Source organism: Glycine soja, chromosome 19 (assembly GCF_004193775.1).
Source record: "Glycine soja cultivar W05 chromosome 19, ASM419377v2, whole genome shotgun sequence".
In the NCBI taxonomy this organism is placed as follows: domain Eukaryota; kingdom Viridiplantae; phylum Streptophyta; class Magnoliopsida; order Fabales; family Fabaceae; genus Glycine; species Glycine soja.
In genome coordinates this window covers 42788841-42806750 of record NC_041020.1, presented here as the reverse complement: position 1 = coordinate 42806750, position 17910 = coordinate 42788841, and the positions used below count along the sequence as shown (strand labels likewise).

Genomic DNA, 17910 nt, shown 5'->3' with positions numbered 1-17910 from the left:
GTTGACCTCCCTCTGCACTAATCATTAGCACACCGCGCAAAAACTTTCATTCTTCGCCACTACTTTCTATATTTAGCCACGTTTTCATTGAAATAGGCTTTTCTGCTTGTTTTTTTTTCTGTCTTAATTGTGTTAATATTTAATTTTATGATTTAATTTTGAAATTGTGTGATTTTCAAGGAGATAACACAGAAACAGCAGAAAAGCAGGAAAGTCAGGTCCGTTTCCATTATCATTTGCTAATTTTATTTGTGGGTGGCTGGTAGATATTTTTTCCTAACCTTCTTTCATTTTAAATTCCTGTGCTTATTTTAGGAAGTCTGACATAAACATAAATAAAGAATGGCATCGCTAGTTTCTAGTGGACATCTCGTCTTTAATAATGCTGATTTGGATTTTTTTTTCACCTTTCTACCTTTTTCCCACTTTTATGTCTAATGTTTTTATCACTTTTTTTATTAAGTGCATAAAAAAGCACAATGGTCTAATGGTCCAATATGTAGTCTGGTTCCACCTTTTAAGAGCACTTCTGATTTCTTAATAACTAAGAAAAAATATTGCACTTCTGTAACATTCTATATAGTCTATATACAGCTTACAGAGAACGACGCAATGAGACATCCAATGAGAAATGCTGCTGTGGAAGTCTTTAAGCTTTACTATTATAAATTTCTGTATTTATTTCAGTTTCAAAAGGACTATAAAAGTAACTTATTATAGCTAGCACAATGCATAATTATATGCATACCTTAACTTCCTTTCAAACATTTGTGTTTACCCTATCGCCATTTTCTGTTAATAGGTTATGAAACTCCCACATTATTTAAGATGTAAATTAACTGTGTCAAGTCAATTTTTATGAGGTTTGGCTATAATTTTCAATTTTAAGATTAAAAGTTTAACTTATTCATTTAGAGAAGGGATACGTTATTTAAAAATTGACTTCATTTTCTTCAATAAAAAGTAATTTATTTTCTTTAATAACTCTAACTACATATTAAATTTAATTAATCCAATAATTAATAAACATATTTTTAAATGTGTATGCTAGTGAACCTAAATTTATATGTAATCTAAAAATAATAGGTTAAATTAAATTTGTCATTTTTTTATTCGCAAGTTTACTCCTCTTACTTTTACAGTTTTCATCCTTAGATTTTTTTTAAAAATTATTATTTTGGTTCAATTCTCAATTTTATATACGTTTTATTTATTTTATTTTGATCTAACTGAATATTAAAATCTAACATATTTATTTAAACTATTATAAAAAATAATTTAATTGAATAGAATATAAAAAAATAAGCTTATGCAAAATTGTAAGTTAAACCGAAATTGTTGATTTTATGAAAAATAAAGTAAATAAGCGTGTGCCTATTCTTTCTCATTCCGAACATCATAACTAATGAGTTAAACAAAATCATGTAATCTCATTTCAATGTTTCCTTCTATGAATATAAAAAACAATACAATATGTGAGTGGTAAATAAACACATCCGGAATAATAAAGGAAGAGTAGCAAGATTTTTACCTTTAATTTTCTCTTGTTTTGCCTAGCATGAGATACATATGACGCGTGACTAGGTAGAAGAGAGGATATGCAAGGCAATTGCCAGCAACTCAAGTGCATCTTTAGTTGTGTTTGTTACGTATTTTATAAGATAAATATATTTGTTTTTTTATTCTGACTTTTCTTTTTTAATATATGTTTTATATACTAATATTTGTATATAATTTAACTATAAATGATAGAATACAAACAGATCTATCTATATAGATACGAAAAAAATATCATTTTACATGTTAAGTTCCTTGGTTGGAAGGTTAATATACAAGGAATCAATTTTATCTATTTCTTTATTTTTGCATGAATTTTATGTTAACAACAAGGGGACAAAATTTTCTCAATTCTTATCGACTAAGCATAGTGAGTCGATTCTTTTTAGTGACATATCTAAAAATAATACATGTTGTCATGTGCATTATTTGATTAATAATAGAAAACACAGCTAAAATAATATAAATTTTTAAAAATATATTGTTTAATGTTAATTATCTTAATATAATTTACAATATATGACATAATAAAATTATTACACTCATGTGAATTCAAAATACAGATAAGATTAAATTACATAATGTAAATTTGAAACACATGATATTATACGATTGTTACAACTAACATATATTAAGAAATAAGAAAAAGAAAAGAATATTTGTATCTTTCTTTCAAATACTTTATACCTTAAATAAAAAGTTATCTCACGATTCAACAAGAAGTTAAGTTTTGTTTTGTCCTCATCTAAGTAATTTGTATTGTTCCATATATATTTTTAAAATTAAAAATGCAAAAGAAAATGTTTATCCTTACTGGAAACAATAAATTTTATCAAATAAAACTTAGCATTTCTGAAAGAAAAAAAAAATGTTTCTTTGCTAGAGTCATATATAGTGGGGACAGAGATCTATAGCAGGCTTCACTTTCTCCCCAATCCATTTCATAGCATAAGAATAAGAATGACAATTCCTTTGGATGAGAACTATACAAATTAAGGCAAAGGTATATTGAGCTAAGATGTTAAAAAGCAATGATCTAGGAATCCAAAAAAAACTTTATCAACGCTTCCCACCTCTTCTCTTCAACACCGACTTGAGAAATAACAAACAAACAATCAAGAATCCAAGAGCCGCCACCCCTCCCACCGCAAGTGCCACTGTCCTCTCAGTGTGTGGATGCCCCCCTCCTCCCCCTATCCAAAAACCAAACACACAAAATATTCAATCTTTTTATTAATTTTTCTAACTAAACAAAAACTACCACCTACCCAGATCCCGCAAATCCCTTTCACAACCCCACTTATTCAATCCCCCCTTATGTCACTTTTCTCCAATATTTTAAATCAATCACACCAAAATATATAATACTAAATCATTTCATATCCACAACACAATGCATTTTATTTTTATCAAAACTTTCATACATTTCTCTTTGTATTTTCAGTACTAATTTTCAATCAATAATGAAATTTCACCTTCATAATTTACATCATAAAAAATTCTATTGAATTTTAATACAAATTATTAAAATAAAACTCTAATTCTTATTATATAATGATACTAAAATTGATTATGTTTGAGAAAACTAACGTGAAAAGTTAACTTATGAAATTATGAGTGTTTGGTTAAATTAAAAATTGTTGAAATAATTAGAAAGTTTAAAATGAGAGAAAAATAATTTATTTAAAAATAATAACTAAACAATTAAATAAATATATTAAAGATAAAAATGAAAAAAATATAAAAAACTAGAAACTAATATTTTAAATAACGTTTAAAAAACACTAAAAATTATTAAAAAATTTATTTACAAAAAATTAAATAAAATTTTAATACATTAAATTTTTTAAAAAACTAACTAAAAGGTAAAAGGTGATTTGCCATATCTTAAAAGAACTTCCATATAAGTTTTGCCAAAATCAATAAATTATTCATTATCGATCTTTGTACACCGGAATACTTATTTAAATATGGCAGTAGTGTTTCTATTGTTAAATTATTGAGTTGATTTTCATTCTTGAAATGATTAATCTCACCTGAGGAAGACGATGAGGCGGTGGGAACACCATTGGGGTAAAAGCTATAACTAAGAAAACAACTCTGGAGATAAACCTGCGCTGAGATAGAGTCACCACACTGATCCCTAGCCTGTTCCGCACCACTCTTGATACAACCTCCACAATCCTCATTTCCCAAACTACCCTCGCACTGTCCCAACACATAGAGACTCTGGTAGCTCCCCGTGTAGAACAAATTTCCGCTGCTCTGCACGCCGTTCTCCGCCATCCCAAACGCCGCGTCCCTCCTCGCCTCGAACCCCCCGCCGTCGACCACCTTGCGGGCCCCGCACACCTTGTACAGCAGCTGCGTCGCGGAGACCACCTTGAACCCGACCACCTCGTACCGCAGGTAGCACCCGCTCAGCTGGACCCGCGCCGCCGCCACGTCATCTCCGCCGCAGAGGCGCTTCACCATCCCCGGAATCTTGCTCACGCAGGTGTAGCAGTCGGAGTTGGAGAGGTCTCCCCTGCATTGGTACGCGCCGGTGAGCGCGTTTTGGGTAGTCGCGGCGAAACCCTTCTGTGCCGACGCCGAGACTAGGGAGTCCAACAGCGGTTTGAGGTTCTGGGAGTATTGGGCTTGGAGTTTCTGGTCGGCGCAACCTTTGTAGATCAAGTTTGTGTTGTCTGAGGAGGTAGGTGTAAGAAGAAACAGAGGAAATGAAATACTGAGAAAGAGGAGCGTGGGAATGTGGTGTTTTACTTTTAGTATACCCATCTGGGAGGTTAGTGTGCTTTTGTGTGTTGGTTGTTGTTTTATATGCAAGCAGTTGTCACTTACTAACTAGGAAAGAGAGGAATTAATGTATGATGTGTGAGTTTTGAAATGAAGGTGAGGTTAAATTATTGTTTGGAGTCTAAAGGGGAATGCGATTTGATGATGTGGTTCTTCTGTTCTGTTGCTGTTAAGGGAGTCTATGAGATTATTTTGACCAGAGGCATCAAAGCTAACTTTTTAGCCCAGCCTACTAAGTAAATAAGTTAAATAAAACAAGAATAAATTTTGCAGTCAGAGCAGAGGCGTGGGCCGTGCTGCTGTGTGCCTATGTGTGGTACGGGCATTCCTTTGCACAGGGAAATTGTGCATTCAGGGTTTTTTTTTATTTTTTCAAAATTACTCATGAGAAATTTATCATCTATAATTCGTATCATTTATACATATTTTTTATTTTTTAAAAATATGATTTACAAATTAATAATGCAGATACTATGACTTTTAGGTTATTAATATAATATTCTAATTAATTAAGTTAATAAATTAATTATGTTATAAAATAATTAATATTGTTATATATAACATTAAAATTTCTTATATATTTTTAATACATATATAAATCTACATAATAAATTTTATAATAATTAAGTTTGATGTATTAAATATATTAAAATAAAATTTATTATGTAAATATATATGTATTAAATATATATTAAAATTTTTAATGTTATATGTAATAATATTAATTATTTTATAATATAATTAATTTATTAAATTCATTGACTAAAGCGTCATGTTATTAAAGTGAAGGCTATAGATTTGGATTGGTAATTTATATGTACGTATTTTTTTTAAAATATTTTATAAATTAATTTTTTTAATTTTTAATATATATTTAATGTACATATAAATTTATATAATAAATTTTATGATAATTAAATTTATTCTAATAAATTTAATACAATAAAATTAATTGTCATAGGATTCGCATATTTATCAGGAATAATTTTAAAAGAAATAAAAAAACGTTAGATGCACAAACAATGCGGTGTGGTACCGGTGGAACCCGGGACGGTTTTGAACGCGTGAGACCCGCTAGTGTAAGCAGCTTTGGGTGATAAAAGAAATTTTAGACACGGTATCGTCGTTATTGGAATTACTGTCTGTTAACTAATGCTGTCTTGCACGAGAAATTAATATTTATTATAGAGGGACAAGAACAAAATTGGGAGGATAAAAATAAAGGGCTAGTATGTGTTAGTATTTGAATAAATAGAAAAAAAATAAAATTTTTCTTTATTTATTTGGATAAGTTGAAAAGCCAATACAGAGAGAATAACTAACCATTTGTTAGACGATAATGTGATTAAGGTTTTGCTGCATTCATGAGGTGAGATAACGATATATTTAATTGGATAGTATATGTTTGATTTCTTATGTGTGCCAAATTTTCTTATACGAGTAATAATCACATACTATAAAAGAAATTAGTTTCCAATTTGATGAGTTGAGGGACTCTTATCATTTTTAACCCAAAAAAAATGGTGGCATGACATTGCCTTTTTTATTATTTTACTTTGTTGTTTTAGCAATTCAAAATTGTAGAAAGTATTTTTTAAATAATTAGATAAAAGTAAAGCTGTCAAAGCGGGTCAGCCTGACCCACGTGGACTGGCTCGCAACGGGTTGAACTAAAAGTGGGCTAGCCCAACTCAGTCCACTTTTGTGTGGGCTAACAAAATGTCAGTCCGGCCCGGCCCACCACAGGTTAGTGGGTTACGCGGACTGACCCACTTTTCTAAATCAAATCCAAACATTCAATATTAAAGTGATTGAAGTCTTCAAAATAAACATTCAACATTAAGATAATTGAAATTTAAATGTCATCAAAAATAAACTTCTAAACTATTGAAATTAAACATTAGAGTCATGTACTGTGAAATCCAAAACAACTTCTTATTCTTTCTCAACATCACCATTAATTTCATCTACAAAGACAAAAAAAATAAACAATATCATTAATAAGTCAAATAAATAAAACGACACACCAAGAACAAACTAAAAATTATGGAAAAAGAAATGTAAATTACCACTATCTTTAAAACTATTTATCCAATTAACAAATTAACAATTGCTAATTCAATTGAGCTTTGCTATTGTTTGAACTTGCTCTATTACTAACGTGAATTGTCAATTGGGTTGCTAGCTACAAAATAAAAATTTAATTTCTTAACAATTATACATTTATAATAATAATAAAATAAATAATATATTAATTAAATTTGATGGGTTGACGGGCTGGCCCACCAACCCATGGATTGAGTTCACCTAATCCACAGACTAAGTGTGTTGGACTGACCTCTAACCCGCAATGGACCGGGCTGGCCCACGAGCCCAAACCCATTTTGATATCTCTAGATAAAAATCATAAGTGATACTCTAAGCACGGTCAAGGTGGGCAACCGCCCATGATCTCATATTTAGAGGGGATGCAAATTTTTTTATTTAGTCTATATAAGTATTAATTTTTATACAATATTATAATTTAGTAATGCCAACGTGAACATGAAGAATTCTTTCTGTTCGGTCAGATTACAAGATGTAAAGAGTGATAAATTATGAACATAAAAAAAATAATAAAAGTTAATATTTTTTTAAACATGATAATTCTCATGGTCTGATATCTTTGATGTCCTAAGCAAACAAAAAGTTCATGCCTTCATAATTATTGAAATATGGTGCTTTTGAAATTTTGTTACAAAACCCATTCATAATTAAGATTAGTTAAAATAATAATAACGATGAATAGTTAAGAATCCATGTAAAATAAAAATTTAAAGTTGGGCAATATTTCAAAACCCTACTCATTTTTAATCTCTTTATTTCTCTTTCATCTTTATCAAGGTATCAAACACACTATAAAAAAGAATAAATACTCAAATTCATTACTGAAAAGTGTAATTTGATAACATATGAGTTCTTGAAAGATGAAGAATTATTATGTTATCTTTGAATGTGTAAAAATCTCAACAAATTAGTTTTGTGGTTACTTTGGTCCGTGAAGTCTAACGTTTTTGTTAAGGTGAGCATGGAGGACTAAATTGTCATGAGGAAGGAGTGATACATGTGTTGCTAGTTCGATAAGACCAATTTATCATTTTTAAAATATTTATAGATTATCTTTGTCTTCCATGGTAAATATCTTTGTCTTCCATGGTAAATCCACCATAATTACAGATTAAAAAATAGTAACCCTGAAGGCATCATAACCTCATTCTCCGACATCAACATACACTAAGGACGAATCCCATCTCTCAAAAACCTCCAACATCTTATCCCAAGCTTCCTTGTCGTCATATTCCTTATAACTGTCGTCAAATACAATGACAACTTTTTCTCCAACACCCTCATCGGCGAGCTCGTGGTGGTGAAGCCCATGGATTATGCCTACCTACAGGGCTTCATAAGCGCGCATGACGGTGACGGTGAGGTTCCTCCACACATGCTCTTTTGCACTCGCTCCGATTCCCTATTTTTATGGAGCACTAGACCAATTTGGAGGCGAGATCTTGAGGTCGAAGGCATCATCGGTGTAGAACTGTAACATGTTGCTTTTGGCCCCGGAGCCTTCGTCGGGTTTTGGGTTTGCTGGTGCTTGCGCAATTCTAGAGCTAGTTTTTTTTTTCATAGATCTAAGATTGGCGAGAAACGTGATTGAGTTTGGATTTATGACTCCAACGGCGGTGGAGCTCTGGTGCGGCGATCTACAAAACGTCATTGTTGCAACAGATAAGAGTATTTGTTTTTTTTAGATTTTTATGTTGAATTGCATTAGATCTGGGTTCTCTTATTCTCCTTAATCCTGGATTTGTAATTTGTAACTCTATATATGAGTAAACGGTGCATTTTATGTTGTGTTTCTAGGTGTTTTATGTTTTTGTTTGTCTGTGTTTATGCTCTTGTTGTTGGTGAAGAAAAGGGAAAAAGGGATGATAGTGGTGGGCTTGGGGGCAGTGTGACAGTGGAAGAAAAACTAACGTTAGAGGGAGACAAACATCAAAGAGAATGAAAATGGCGAGGAAAAAAAAAATAAAAATGAAATGCCATCACAGAAATTCGTCTTCAACGATGACGGACAATGGTGTTAACGATAATTTTTGTTTGAAGAAGACGGTAAGTTGAAGAAAACAGTATAATCAACTTAATGTGCTAAAATTAAAAATTTTTACTTGAATTTGATTTGTGACTTCAAAATGATAAATTATTCATAAAAATTTGATGACAAATTGATCTGTTGAGTCAGCATCTCATGTGATGCTTTTTTCTCAAGACAATTTGAGTTGTCACGTCAATAGAAACATTAGATTTTATGGATAAAAATAACAGCAACACTAATATTCGGTTGGCATATTTACATATTGAGGGATAAAAATATCTCTGATCACATATGTCAACAAATTATTACACCTTTGAGGGAGGAAATTACACTTTGTGGGACGAATTTGATTATTTATTCCTATAAAAACAACGTGAAGAAAGCGTGAGCAGAACGCGCTTCCTGTAAAACCTAGCCATCCAAAACCAGCAATCACTCCAAGTGCATGTAAAATCGCAGGTAAAGCGAAACCACGTTACTCTCACGCTTTTCTTTCTTTTAACACTCTTAATTCTGCCCTATTCTCGCATTCACCCCCAAAACTCCTTCCCTCCCACACCCACAATCAAAAAATCAAATTTCACCGTTCAAAAATGCAGGTTACCTTACATACGTGCGAAGCTCTTCTCCTCCTCCTCAACATTTCTGACCACGTTTTTCTTGTTTCTCGCAGGTTTAAGGTTTCTGTTTCTCCATGCAATGTGTCGTGTGTGTGTGTGTTCCATTTCTCGCTTTGACTTTCGGTCTCACTTCCTTTGACCGTTAATTTCGGCTTTTCTCGGTCACCTACAGGTATGGATTGTTAATTAAGTTTCCGCCGCTTAGATCTTCTCCATTTCTATACCTTGTTTTTTTACAAGTTAATTACCTAAACATTGTTGAGAACTGTAGCTTAATCATTATTATTTTGTATTTTTTCATATCATTGAAATTTAATTGTTTTGCACTTGGGACCCTGTAGGGGAAAGTTACTGTTGGCTGATCTTAAATGGCGCCCAATCCAAGAGTGGTAGCGGCCTTTATGGCAATGTCGAATCTCGGGATTCATGAATCAAAAGTTAAACCAGTGTTGAAGAAACTGCTTAAATTGTATGATAAGAACTGGGCACTCATTGAAGAAGAGAGTTATAGGGCTCTGGCTGATGCTATATTTGAGGAGGAAGAAAATAAGGTGTATTTCGGATCCATCTGCTTATCCAGTATCCACATTCTGGTTTATTTTATCCATTATTTAAAAGACTCTGATCAATTTCCTGGTATTGTTTAACAGGTGAACGAGCCAGACCAGAATATTAAAAACAAGGTTGATGAACCAAACTAACATTTGTTATTCTATGTTGCTGAGTTTGTCTGCCTTTTTTTACTGGCTCATTAGCCTATGACTGCTGAAATGTGTTCTGGCTTTTCAAACATTCAGGACGGAGTAGTGGACGATGTAGAAGCTCATACGCATGAGGAACCTGTGCGGCCTTTGAAGAGGTTGCGTTTGAGAGGCCAAGAGGGTCAATCTTTGCGCCCTCTGACTAGCAGTGGCCCCAGCTCAGCTGCATTTCCATTGAAAATGCCTAAATTAGAAGACGGGACAGTGCCTGAGAGTAGTTCCAGACTGCAGCCTCAAAGCCTGGCTGCATTATCTGATGGAAATGCAAGGATTGGTGCTCATCATGTTCCCCCACAAGATGCTGTTGTCGACAAGGGAAAGAAACCTATATCACCTCAAGTTACTCCCAGAAGGAGAAGGTCCCTTTCTGAACCACTTAAAGAGTCAACAGTTGAAGGCCGAGCTGCTCTGTTGGCAAATAACAAAATGCCTCATCCATTTATTTTGATCAAACCCAAGGATGAGCCTGTTGATGATATACCAGATTATGAGATTCCCCTTGCAGTGATTCCTCCTGGTATTCAACTCACTATGCCTTGTTGAGAAGCTTCTTTCTTTCTGTCCATTTTTTGTTGTTGTTGTTGTGGCATCTTGGTGTTGACTTTTACTTTCATGGTCCACTTTTATTGAATTCAATGATGAGTACTGTATTTTGTTGGTAGTATAATGCTGCGGAGTAGGTGGGTTATTCTTCGGAATATATAGGAAAAGTCTTTAATTCCAACATACCTCAAAAGAAGAAAAGAATTTAATGCACAATTTTGGCTGAGCTGAGAAATAATTTTAGTTGAATAGAACCTGATTAATTTTCCCTCCCTGGAGAAAGGATGACATTTCACCAGAGCCTACCATGTGCTTCCATTTTGCACACACAACAAGTCTGTAATTGCATACAGTAGTAACAGTATAACTTTTGCTTTCCCTGAAAATATATGATCATCTCTGTTTGCTGTTGCTTCTTTATGTGGAAGATCCCTGGTTCCTGGAATCAGAGATTCAGAAATGCCCTTGTATTTTAGACTTGAGCCAAAGAAATGTTACTTCTGTGCCATTTTATTGTTTTTGTTATTCTGTTTCTAACCCCACATTAAACTCCATTGATGAGTTCTATTTTGATTTATTTTAGACTCTCCAATGGGTGCAGTTGAAAAGCAAGATGTCCATGACACTGTTGTATCACAATGCAGAGATGAAGACGTTGAACATGAAGATGTTTTTCCTTCCTCAAATGAAGAAGCAACTTCTAATGTATATGTAGCTTTGTCATCTATGGGAGAGGTAAAAATTTCTCTGAGCTGCAGCTCAGTTCTTGGGAAGTGAATTTTCATTTGCTTTCTCATGATTAAATTGTAAAAATAATGGAGGATAAATGTGATCAATCATATAGGACTACTCTGACCCTTATTTCTGTCCTGAAATTGTTGAGAGATACGTGTGACTGCATGTTGGAATTTGCTACTGATTCAAGTAATAACTCACAGGAACAATCTGTAAAGATAACACAAACTGATGATGTTTCAAAGGAATCTGAGACCAATGACTCATCAATTGTCAGAGGAAATAAAGATTCAGTCATTGCAAATGGGTCAATCAGTGTTAAGTCTTCTTCGGCCGTGGCTGAACTTCAAGTTCCTAGTTCTATACCCAGCCCGAGTGATCCGGATGATGCTGTACTGGCTCCCAAGAAGGTCGCAATGAATGGTTTCTTACAAAGTGATGGTGGAAAGGAGCTGGAGGATCCTATATCCCCAAATTCATGTACTTTAGTGGTTGTTCAAAAACATCAGCTTACAACTGATGATGTAAGGGCAGTTCATGATGTTAATGACCTAACAAAGGGAGAAGAAAGAGTGAAAATTTCATGGGTGAATAACACCACTAATGATTTCCCACCACTCTTTCACTACATACCCCGAAACCTTGTGTTCCGAGATGCTTATGTTAATATTTCTCTATCTCGTATTGGGAATGAGGATTGTTGTTCAACTTGTATGGGCAATTGTGTATTGTCATCTAATCCATGTTCTTGTACAAATAAAACTGGGGGTGAATTTGCTTACACTGCAAAAGGCCTACTAAAGGAAGAGTTCTTGGACGAGTGTATTGCCCTCAGCCATGATCCTCAAAATTATTTCTATTGCAAAGCATGTCCCCTTGAAAGATCAAAGAATGATGATTGTTTAGAACCATGTAAAGGACACTTAAAGAGGAAGTTTATTAAAGAGTGCTGGAGCAAATGTGGCTGTGGGAAACATTGTGGCAATCGGGTTGTCCAGCGTGGGATAACTTGCAAGTTGCAGGTGATTGTTTAAGTATTCTTTGCCACTAGTAAAGAAATGTATTTTCTTCGATGTTGAAATAAATGGGGTCACAATATTACATTGTTTATGTTCTCAAATGCATTTTTTGCTTGATAGAAGTTTATTTAGATATGCTTTCCCCATAATCTACTGCCCAGGTGTTTTTGACTTCAGATGGAAAAGGGTGGGGTCTTCGTACCTTAGAAGATCTTCCAAAAGGCGCATTTGTATGTGAGTTTGTTGGGGAAATTTTGACCCTCAAAGAGTTGCACGAGAGGAACCTGAAATATCCCAAAAATGGGAAATATACATACCCAATTTTATTGGATGCAGATTGGGGTTCAGGAACTGTGAAGGATAGAGAAGCTCTTTGCTTATATGCTGCATCATATGGAAATGCTGCTAGATTTATTAATCACAGGTATTGGAATTTCTCATGTTTCACCAGGTGTCTTGTAGTAATTTATAGAAGTTTTATTCGTAGAGACTTTTGTTCTTTTAATATTGTATGTTTAAAATAATTATTTTAGCTTTTATTAATGATTTCTTAATGCGAGGTTTATTGAAATTAATATTAGTAATTTGTAGCTTGGTTTGATACGAACAGCTGTTTGCCTCTGGTGACTTGGTTTTTACAGTGATTGTAATGGCTTGTTTTAGACTTTAGTTTGTTAAAATCAATTCTGCAGTGAATAGAATTGATTTTGTGATCAAAGAATTTTTTTAGAGTGTGTTTGGTTAACGAAAATATTTAATGTTTTCATTTTTAATTTTCACTTTTTATTATGAAAATGCCATATTGTTTTCATTTTGTTTTTGTTTTTAAAAAATTGTATATAAAATAGTGAAAATAATAAAATCATTGGGTTCATCAGTACAGTTTTTACAACTATTTTGTCATTCACATACTTTGCTTTTGTGTGTTTTATGATATGGTGGGAAAGAGTAGATGATTGAAGAAGACAAAAAAAATTCATTTGTCTGGTTGTGATTCGAAATCAGGTGCAGCATAGAAAAAACACATGCCTTATGTAAGAAGACAAAATATAAACATGAAATGATTCAATTAAAACAAGATATGTGAAAAGGGGTTTTTTGGGGGGGGGGGGGGGTATTCTAGGGAAAATGCCTTCAATTTTGATATATATTAAATAATTTTATTGTGGAAGAAATCAAGAGAATTATTGTTCTAGTGTAGACCATTTTCCTGTTGATTTTACTTTTTGACAAGTGAGCTTCTAATTATCCTGAGAGAAAAGGAAAATGTAATTGTTATATGCTTATGTTATTGAATTGCGTAGAGAAAAAGTACTTAAAGATGAGGCACTTAAAGATAAAGCTAGGATGGAAGTGGTTCACTTTTGTTATGTATAGATTAAAAATTAATGGCTGCATTTGAGCAGACTGAGGTTCCTTCCATCTGCTGTTTATGGTATGTTAACTATAAACATCCATGAAAGAGTGACTATGCAGACACTGGACTCATTATCAGGCTCTGGCTATTTTAAATCAGAAGATTTTTTATATTTCTGCTTCATTTTGGCAGATGTTTGGATGCAAACTTGGTTGAGATCCCAGTTGAAGTTGAGGGCCCAACTCATCACTACTATCATGTGAGAAGTCAGCAAATCCACTAATTCCATTTCCACTTTTTAATTACCTTTGTTGGTATTTGGTGAGACAGACTACTATCATTGCTTACTGATGTTTTTATTGTGTTCTACTGTGCAGTTTGCCTTCTTCACATCCAGAAAAGTAGCAGCACAGGAAGAGCTCACTTGGGTGTGTGAGTTTGGTTTGTGATATGTTTGGTGAATATATTGCATTGATTGTTGCAGTTTTTTAATGGTTCATATTAATTGGTCTTTCTTATCAAGTTGGGTATATTAGCCACAGAGGTTGAGATAATTTGAGTAAATCTTGTTTAAGACATGGTTTTATTTGTTACTTGCTACTAATTTAGTAAATGCCACTATGTATACTGGGTAGTTAGGTTGGCAGACCATTTGTCACCAAACATCATAGGTTCTTATTTTTATGTATTTCGCTTTCTTCAAATTGTGTAATTAGTGTGGAATTTATTTCTCTAGAAAAACTTATGAGCATAGTGTTTCTGCAGGATTATGGCATCAACTTTGATGAACATGATGATCAGCCAATTGAGCTGTTCCAGTGCAGATGTAGCAGTAAATTCTGTAGGAATATTAAGCGATTAAATAGTAAGTTCAATCTTCCATTAATGTGTTATTTAAATAAATTTGTTTCATTTTCAACATAAAAAAAATATGACCTGTTATTTCTTTTTTGGATGATTCAACCCCTACACTGTGCCTTCTTTACTTTGTTTCATAATTTGTTTTGAATTGTGTATTTCAGTTTTCACTCTCTAATAGTTATGAAATAAACGGCATCCCTTCCTGAGTTGGCCAGTGTTTCCATTTGATGGATGCTATTCTTTTTTCAGCACATCAATACCTGATCAGTGGTGTCGTTTAATATGTAACCATAACAAAAGTTTGTAAAAAATGAATTATTACAAACAGATCACCTGGAAGTTGTAATAGTCAATTGAAGGTGATCTTTGATTGTCATTAACATTATGCTTTATGGTTCATAACCTACTCATCATTATGCATGATTGATAGTTTGAAAGGCTCTGGTCATACTGAAGTTGATATTTTTCACTTAATTTTTCTTGCTTTGTTTTAAAAATTCTTTTGGTTTTGAGTTTGTGCCTAGCATATACTCATTTGGGGGTTATTTGATCATATGGCTGATTTGGCCTAATGCCAAACTGCCCTAGCATTAAATGATGCTCATAAAAATTGAAGACTCATGATCATGTTTGTGCTTTGCTTGCTGGATGCTTCCTTCTTGCTATGTTCTATATTCTATCACTGTTTGTCACAAACTCACAGTCCTATGCTTATACTGAAGTGCTCAGAGTTACATTGGTGCTGTATTCTGTGCATCTTAATTACATTCCAATTTGCCTAATATACAAAAGTATCTATCTTGTGGGCTAGAAAGGGGTGAGTTATATTTCAGTAACTGTGGATTGATGAGTCTAGGGCCTCTGGGCATCATAGACTTTAGTTTGATTTCAGAAAGTATTGGTGGCACTTGGCATTACAGGTAATTTATTGTAAGTGACAATGTATATATAATAACCATAATGTTGATTATGAGGTGGTTTTGCCCTATTTCCTTTTTTGGAAGAGTTTTACATCAGGACCCTTACAATTATTGGCCTGGTTGAGTGATGGTGAGAATTCAGACTTTCAGAATAAATTTGACCTTTGGACCAAGCTGAACAGTTGATGTTTGAGCTCGGTTCAGTGTTGTTGCAAGTTGCAACACACTCATTAGTTAGTAAAGTGGCCTACTCTGTTTAAATGGCATGTCTGTCACTGATCTTAGTGCTCTACGTATACAAAACATGACTACAAATTTGACTTGTGACATATCTACTACATATTTTGTTAGTTTGTCTTGTATATGTGTGTGTGGATGCTTCCATGTCTGCTTTTATGTGCATGTGTGGAAAATAGATAGGAGGTTTACTGTGTGGTGTGATTGACTCTTGCAAATTTCGGGACTAATTTGGAAGTTTGCTCATTCTTTCTTCATCCTTATCAAGTAGTGTATATGCTTCATTTATATTGTTTTTGACTTAAATTGTTGTTATGATGTTACTAATTCATTTACTCTTTCTATTGCAGGATCCATGAGATCGTCAAGTTCATGATGGCCATTCTCTGGTAAACAGATTTTTTGGTCTGATGCATGCCATCGATCAGTAGTAACAAGTTTCAACCTACTGAATTGGTCTCTTTTTGTATTTTAGTTTTCATTATTTTGCTTGGAGGTTGGATACAAGTTACTATTGACAGCCTTCTAAAAACTACAAGGCAGTCATGGGACAGAATAAGAAAATAACCTCTAGGTGTTAATAACCCCGAATAGTTCTGTCAAATGCCAATGTATGATTCTGCCTCTGGGTTTTATGTTGTGCTGAATGCATGCCAGATTAATGGTTTAGAAAAACTTCTCGTTCTCTTTAATTTTATTTTATTTTTCTCTATTTTTTGGTTGAAAGATAAAAAAAGTGGAAAAGTTTGATTTTGCTATTGCTACGTTTTGAGAGCAAAATAACCGGTGCCTTCTTGGTAAACAAATGGACCAAAGTTGGCAAACACAATGCTGACCGTAGTTCCCAAAGCCAAAAATTAAAAGCATGGAGGTCTGTGATGGTGGGTAAAAAATAAAAACAAAAGCATGGACCTTTGTGAATTGTTATCGTTGGAAAAAACCATGCTACCAAGTTTATTATTCCTTTAACACGCAACAGTCATTAAATTAAGGCTATTCCCTCTAGCAATCTTATTTTTGCTATTCATACCTCATTTTATTTTTCAATTTTTATTTCCAAAAGTCTATTTGTATTTATTCTGGCAATAAATTTCCAGATTTTGGAAGTCTATTTTAATTATAGATTCTAATAGTTTAATTCTAAAATATGTAACAAATAAACTTACAAAAGTTTAATTTCGAAATGTGTAACGAAAATTTAATTTTGAAATATATAAATAGACTTTTGAAAATTTATTTCCAGCAGTTTCCGGAATATAGAAAGATTTCAGAAGTCTAATTCCAAAAGGGTAACAAATAAAAATGAAATTCTATAACTTGTGAATGACAATATTACAATACTAGCTAAAAAGAAATTTTTGTTGCCTCCCTCTTTTTTAAACTCGATTGCATCATGCGTTTTCACAACCAAATTCAAGTTGAATCAAGAAGAATCACGAGGACAATTGATATATGAGAGGGAGTATACACGAAAATGATGCACTATACCTTTAAACTCTGCCACAATTGACATTTCATGATTGAATCCGCTTTTTGTATCAATTATCATCCACTGGTGATGGTTCACAATTGCTCCGTATTAGTGGCATTGAGGAGAATCCGTAGGGTCCCTTTGGCAAGAGCATTTCCAAGACTTTAGGCACAACTCACAAGCATTCAATTGCTATTGTTGGAGAATTTTAGGGTTGAAATCGGCACAGTGGATGCCCAAGCAGTTAAAAGATACCAACTACATATAAGATCATCACGACCTTAAGTGAAGACCATCGTAGAGACAAAACATTTTTCTCATCCTCCTCTTGGTTCTCACCAATCTGCATATTTTCCTTAAAGAGATGCTAGAAAGAATAGACCTGCCATTTAGTATTTAAGATGAGTAGATGACAAAGACTAAATAATTTGGTTCTATGTAATCAAATTCGTTAATGGAATTTATTCATTGGTTGTTTACTTTTAATAGGCATATCTAACAAATAAAATTACATTACATCTTTTGTTTCATTTTTATGGCGGGTTTACACTACTATTTCTTTCTCTCATGTTTGCAACGGGGAACCAAAACTTAGCTTTTATACGTGACAGGTACTAAAGCTTACAATTTTCTCATATAGGAATTAAAACTTGGAAACAACTATAGGAAACATTGGAACAGTTTAACATTTTTATAAATAAACATTACATCTTTATTTTGTTTATAAAATAAAATTTTATTCATAAATGATTCATTAATAAAAAAATGAATATATTTTTATAATTTTTTAAAATTCATATAAAAATTATATCATGAATTTATTAATTATTGAAATAGATACACTAATCTAATTCTCATTGTTTTCATTTTCCAGAAAATAGGAAATAATATATTAAAA

General features: G+C 33.0%; 2 protein-coding genes across 7 annotated transcripts; one reads left to right on the top strand and one right to left on the bottom strand.

Moving 5' to 3' along the window:
* Nucleotides 1-2384: 2384 nt before the first annotated feature.
* On the bottom strand, nucleotides 2385-4653 carry LOC114399246 (plasmodesmata-located protein 1-like). Its single transcript, XM_028361394.1, has 2 exons — nucleotides 3594-4653; nucleotides 2385-2750 (listed from the first exon to the last, which is right to left on the bottom strand). The coding sequence occupies exons 1-2, from the start codon at nucleotides 4333-4335 to the stop codon at nucleotides 2617-2619; spliced, it is 876 nt and encodes a 291-aa protein (XP_028217195.1). The 5' UTR covers nucleotides 4336-4653; the 3' UTR covers nucleotides 2385-2616.
* Nucleotides 4654-7360: 2707 nt separating this feature from the next.
* On the top strand, nucleotides 7361-16233 carry LOC114399128 (probable inactive histone-lysine N-methyltransferase SUVR2). Of its 6 annotated transcripts, none has more exons than XM_028361244.1 (12): nucleotides 7364-8505; nucleotides 9162-9280; nucleotides 9450-9659; nucleotides 9759-9791; nucleotides 9906-10386; nucleotides 10996-11147; nucleotides 11351-12169; nucleotides 12328-12590; nucleotides 13716-13782; nucleotides 13901-13951; nucleotides 14289-14388; nucleotides 15892-16233. In XM_028361244.1, exons 3-12 carry the CDS (start codon nucleotides 9477-9479, stop codon nucleotides 15915-15917), a joined length of 2175 nt encoding a protein of 724 aa, XP_028217045.1. In that variant the 5' UTR covers nucleotides 7364-8505; nucleotides 9162-9280; nucleotides 9450-9476; the 3' UTR covers nucleotides 15918-16233. The 6 variants fall into 6 exon arrangements, 5 of the variants coding, with proteins under 5 accessions (XP_028217048.1, XP_028217049.1, XP_028217045.1 ...); XM_028361246.1 differs by having other exon boundaries at nucleotides 7364-8947; XM_028361245.1 differs by having other exon boundaries at nucleotides 7364-9087.
* Nucleotides 16234-17910: the final 1677 nt, after the last annotated feature.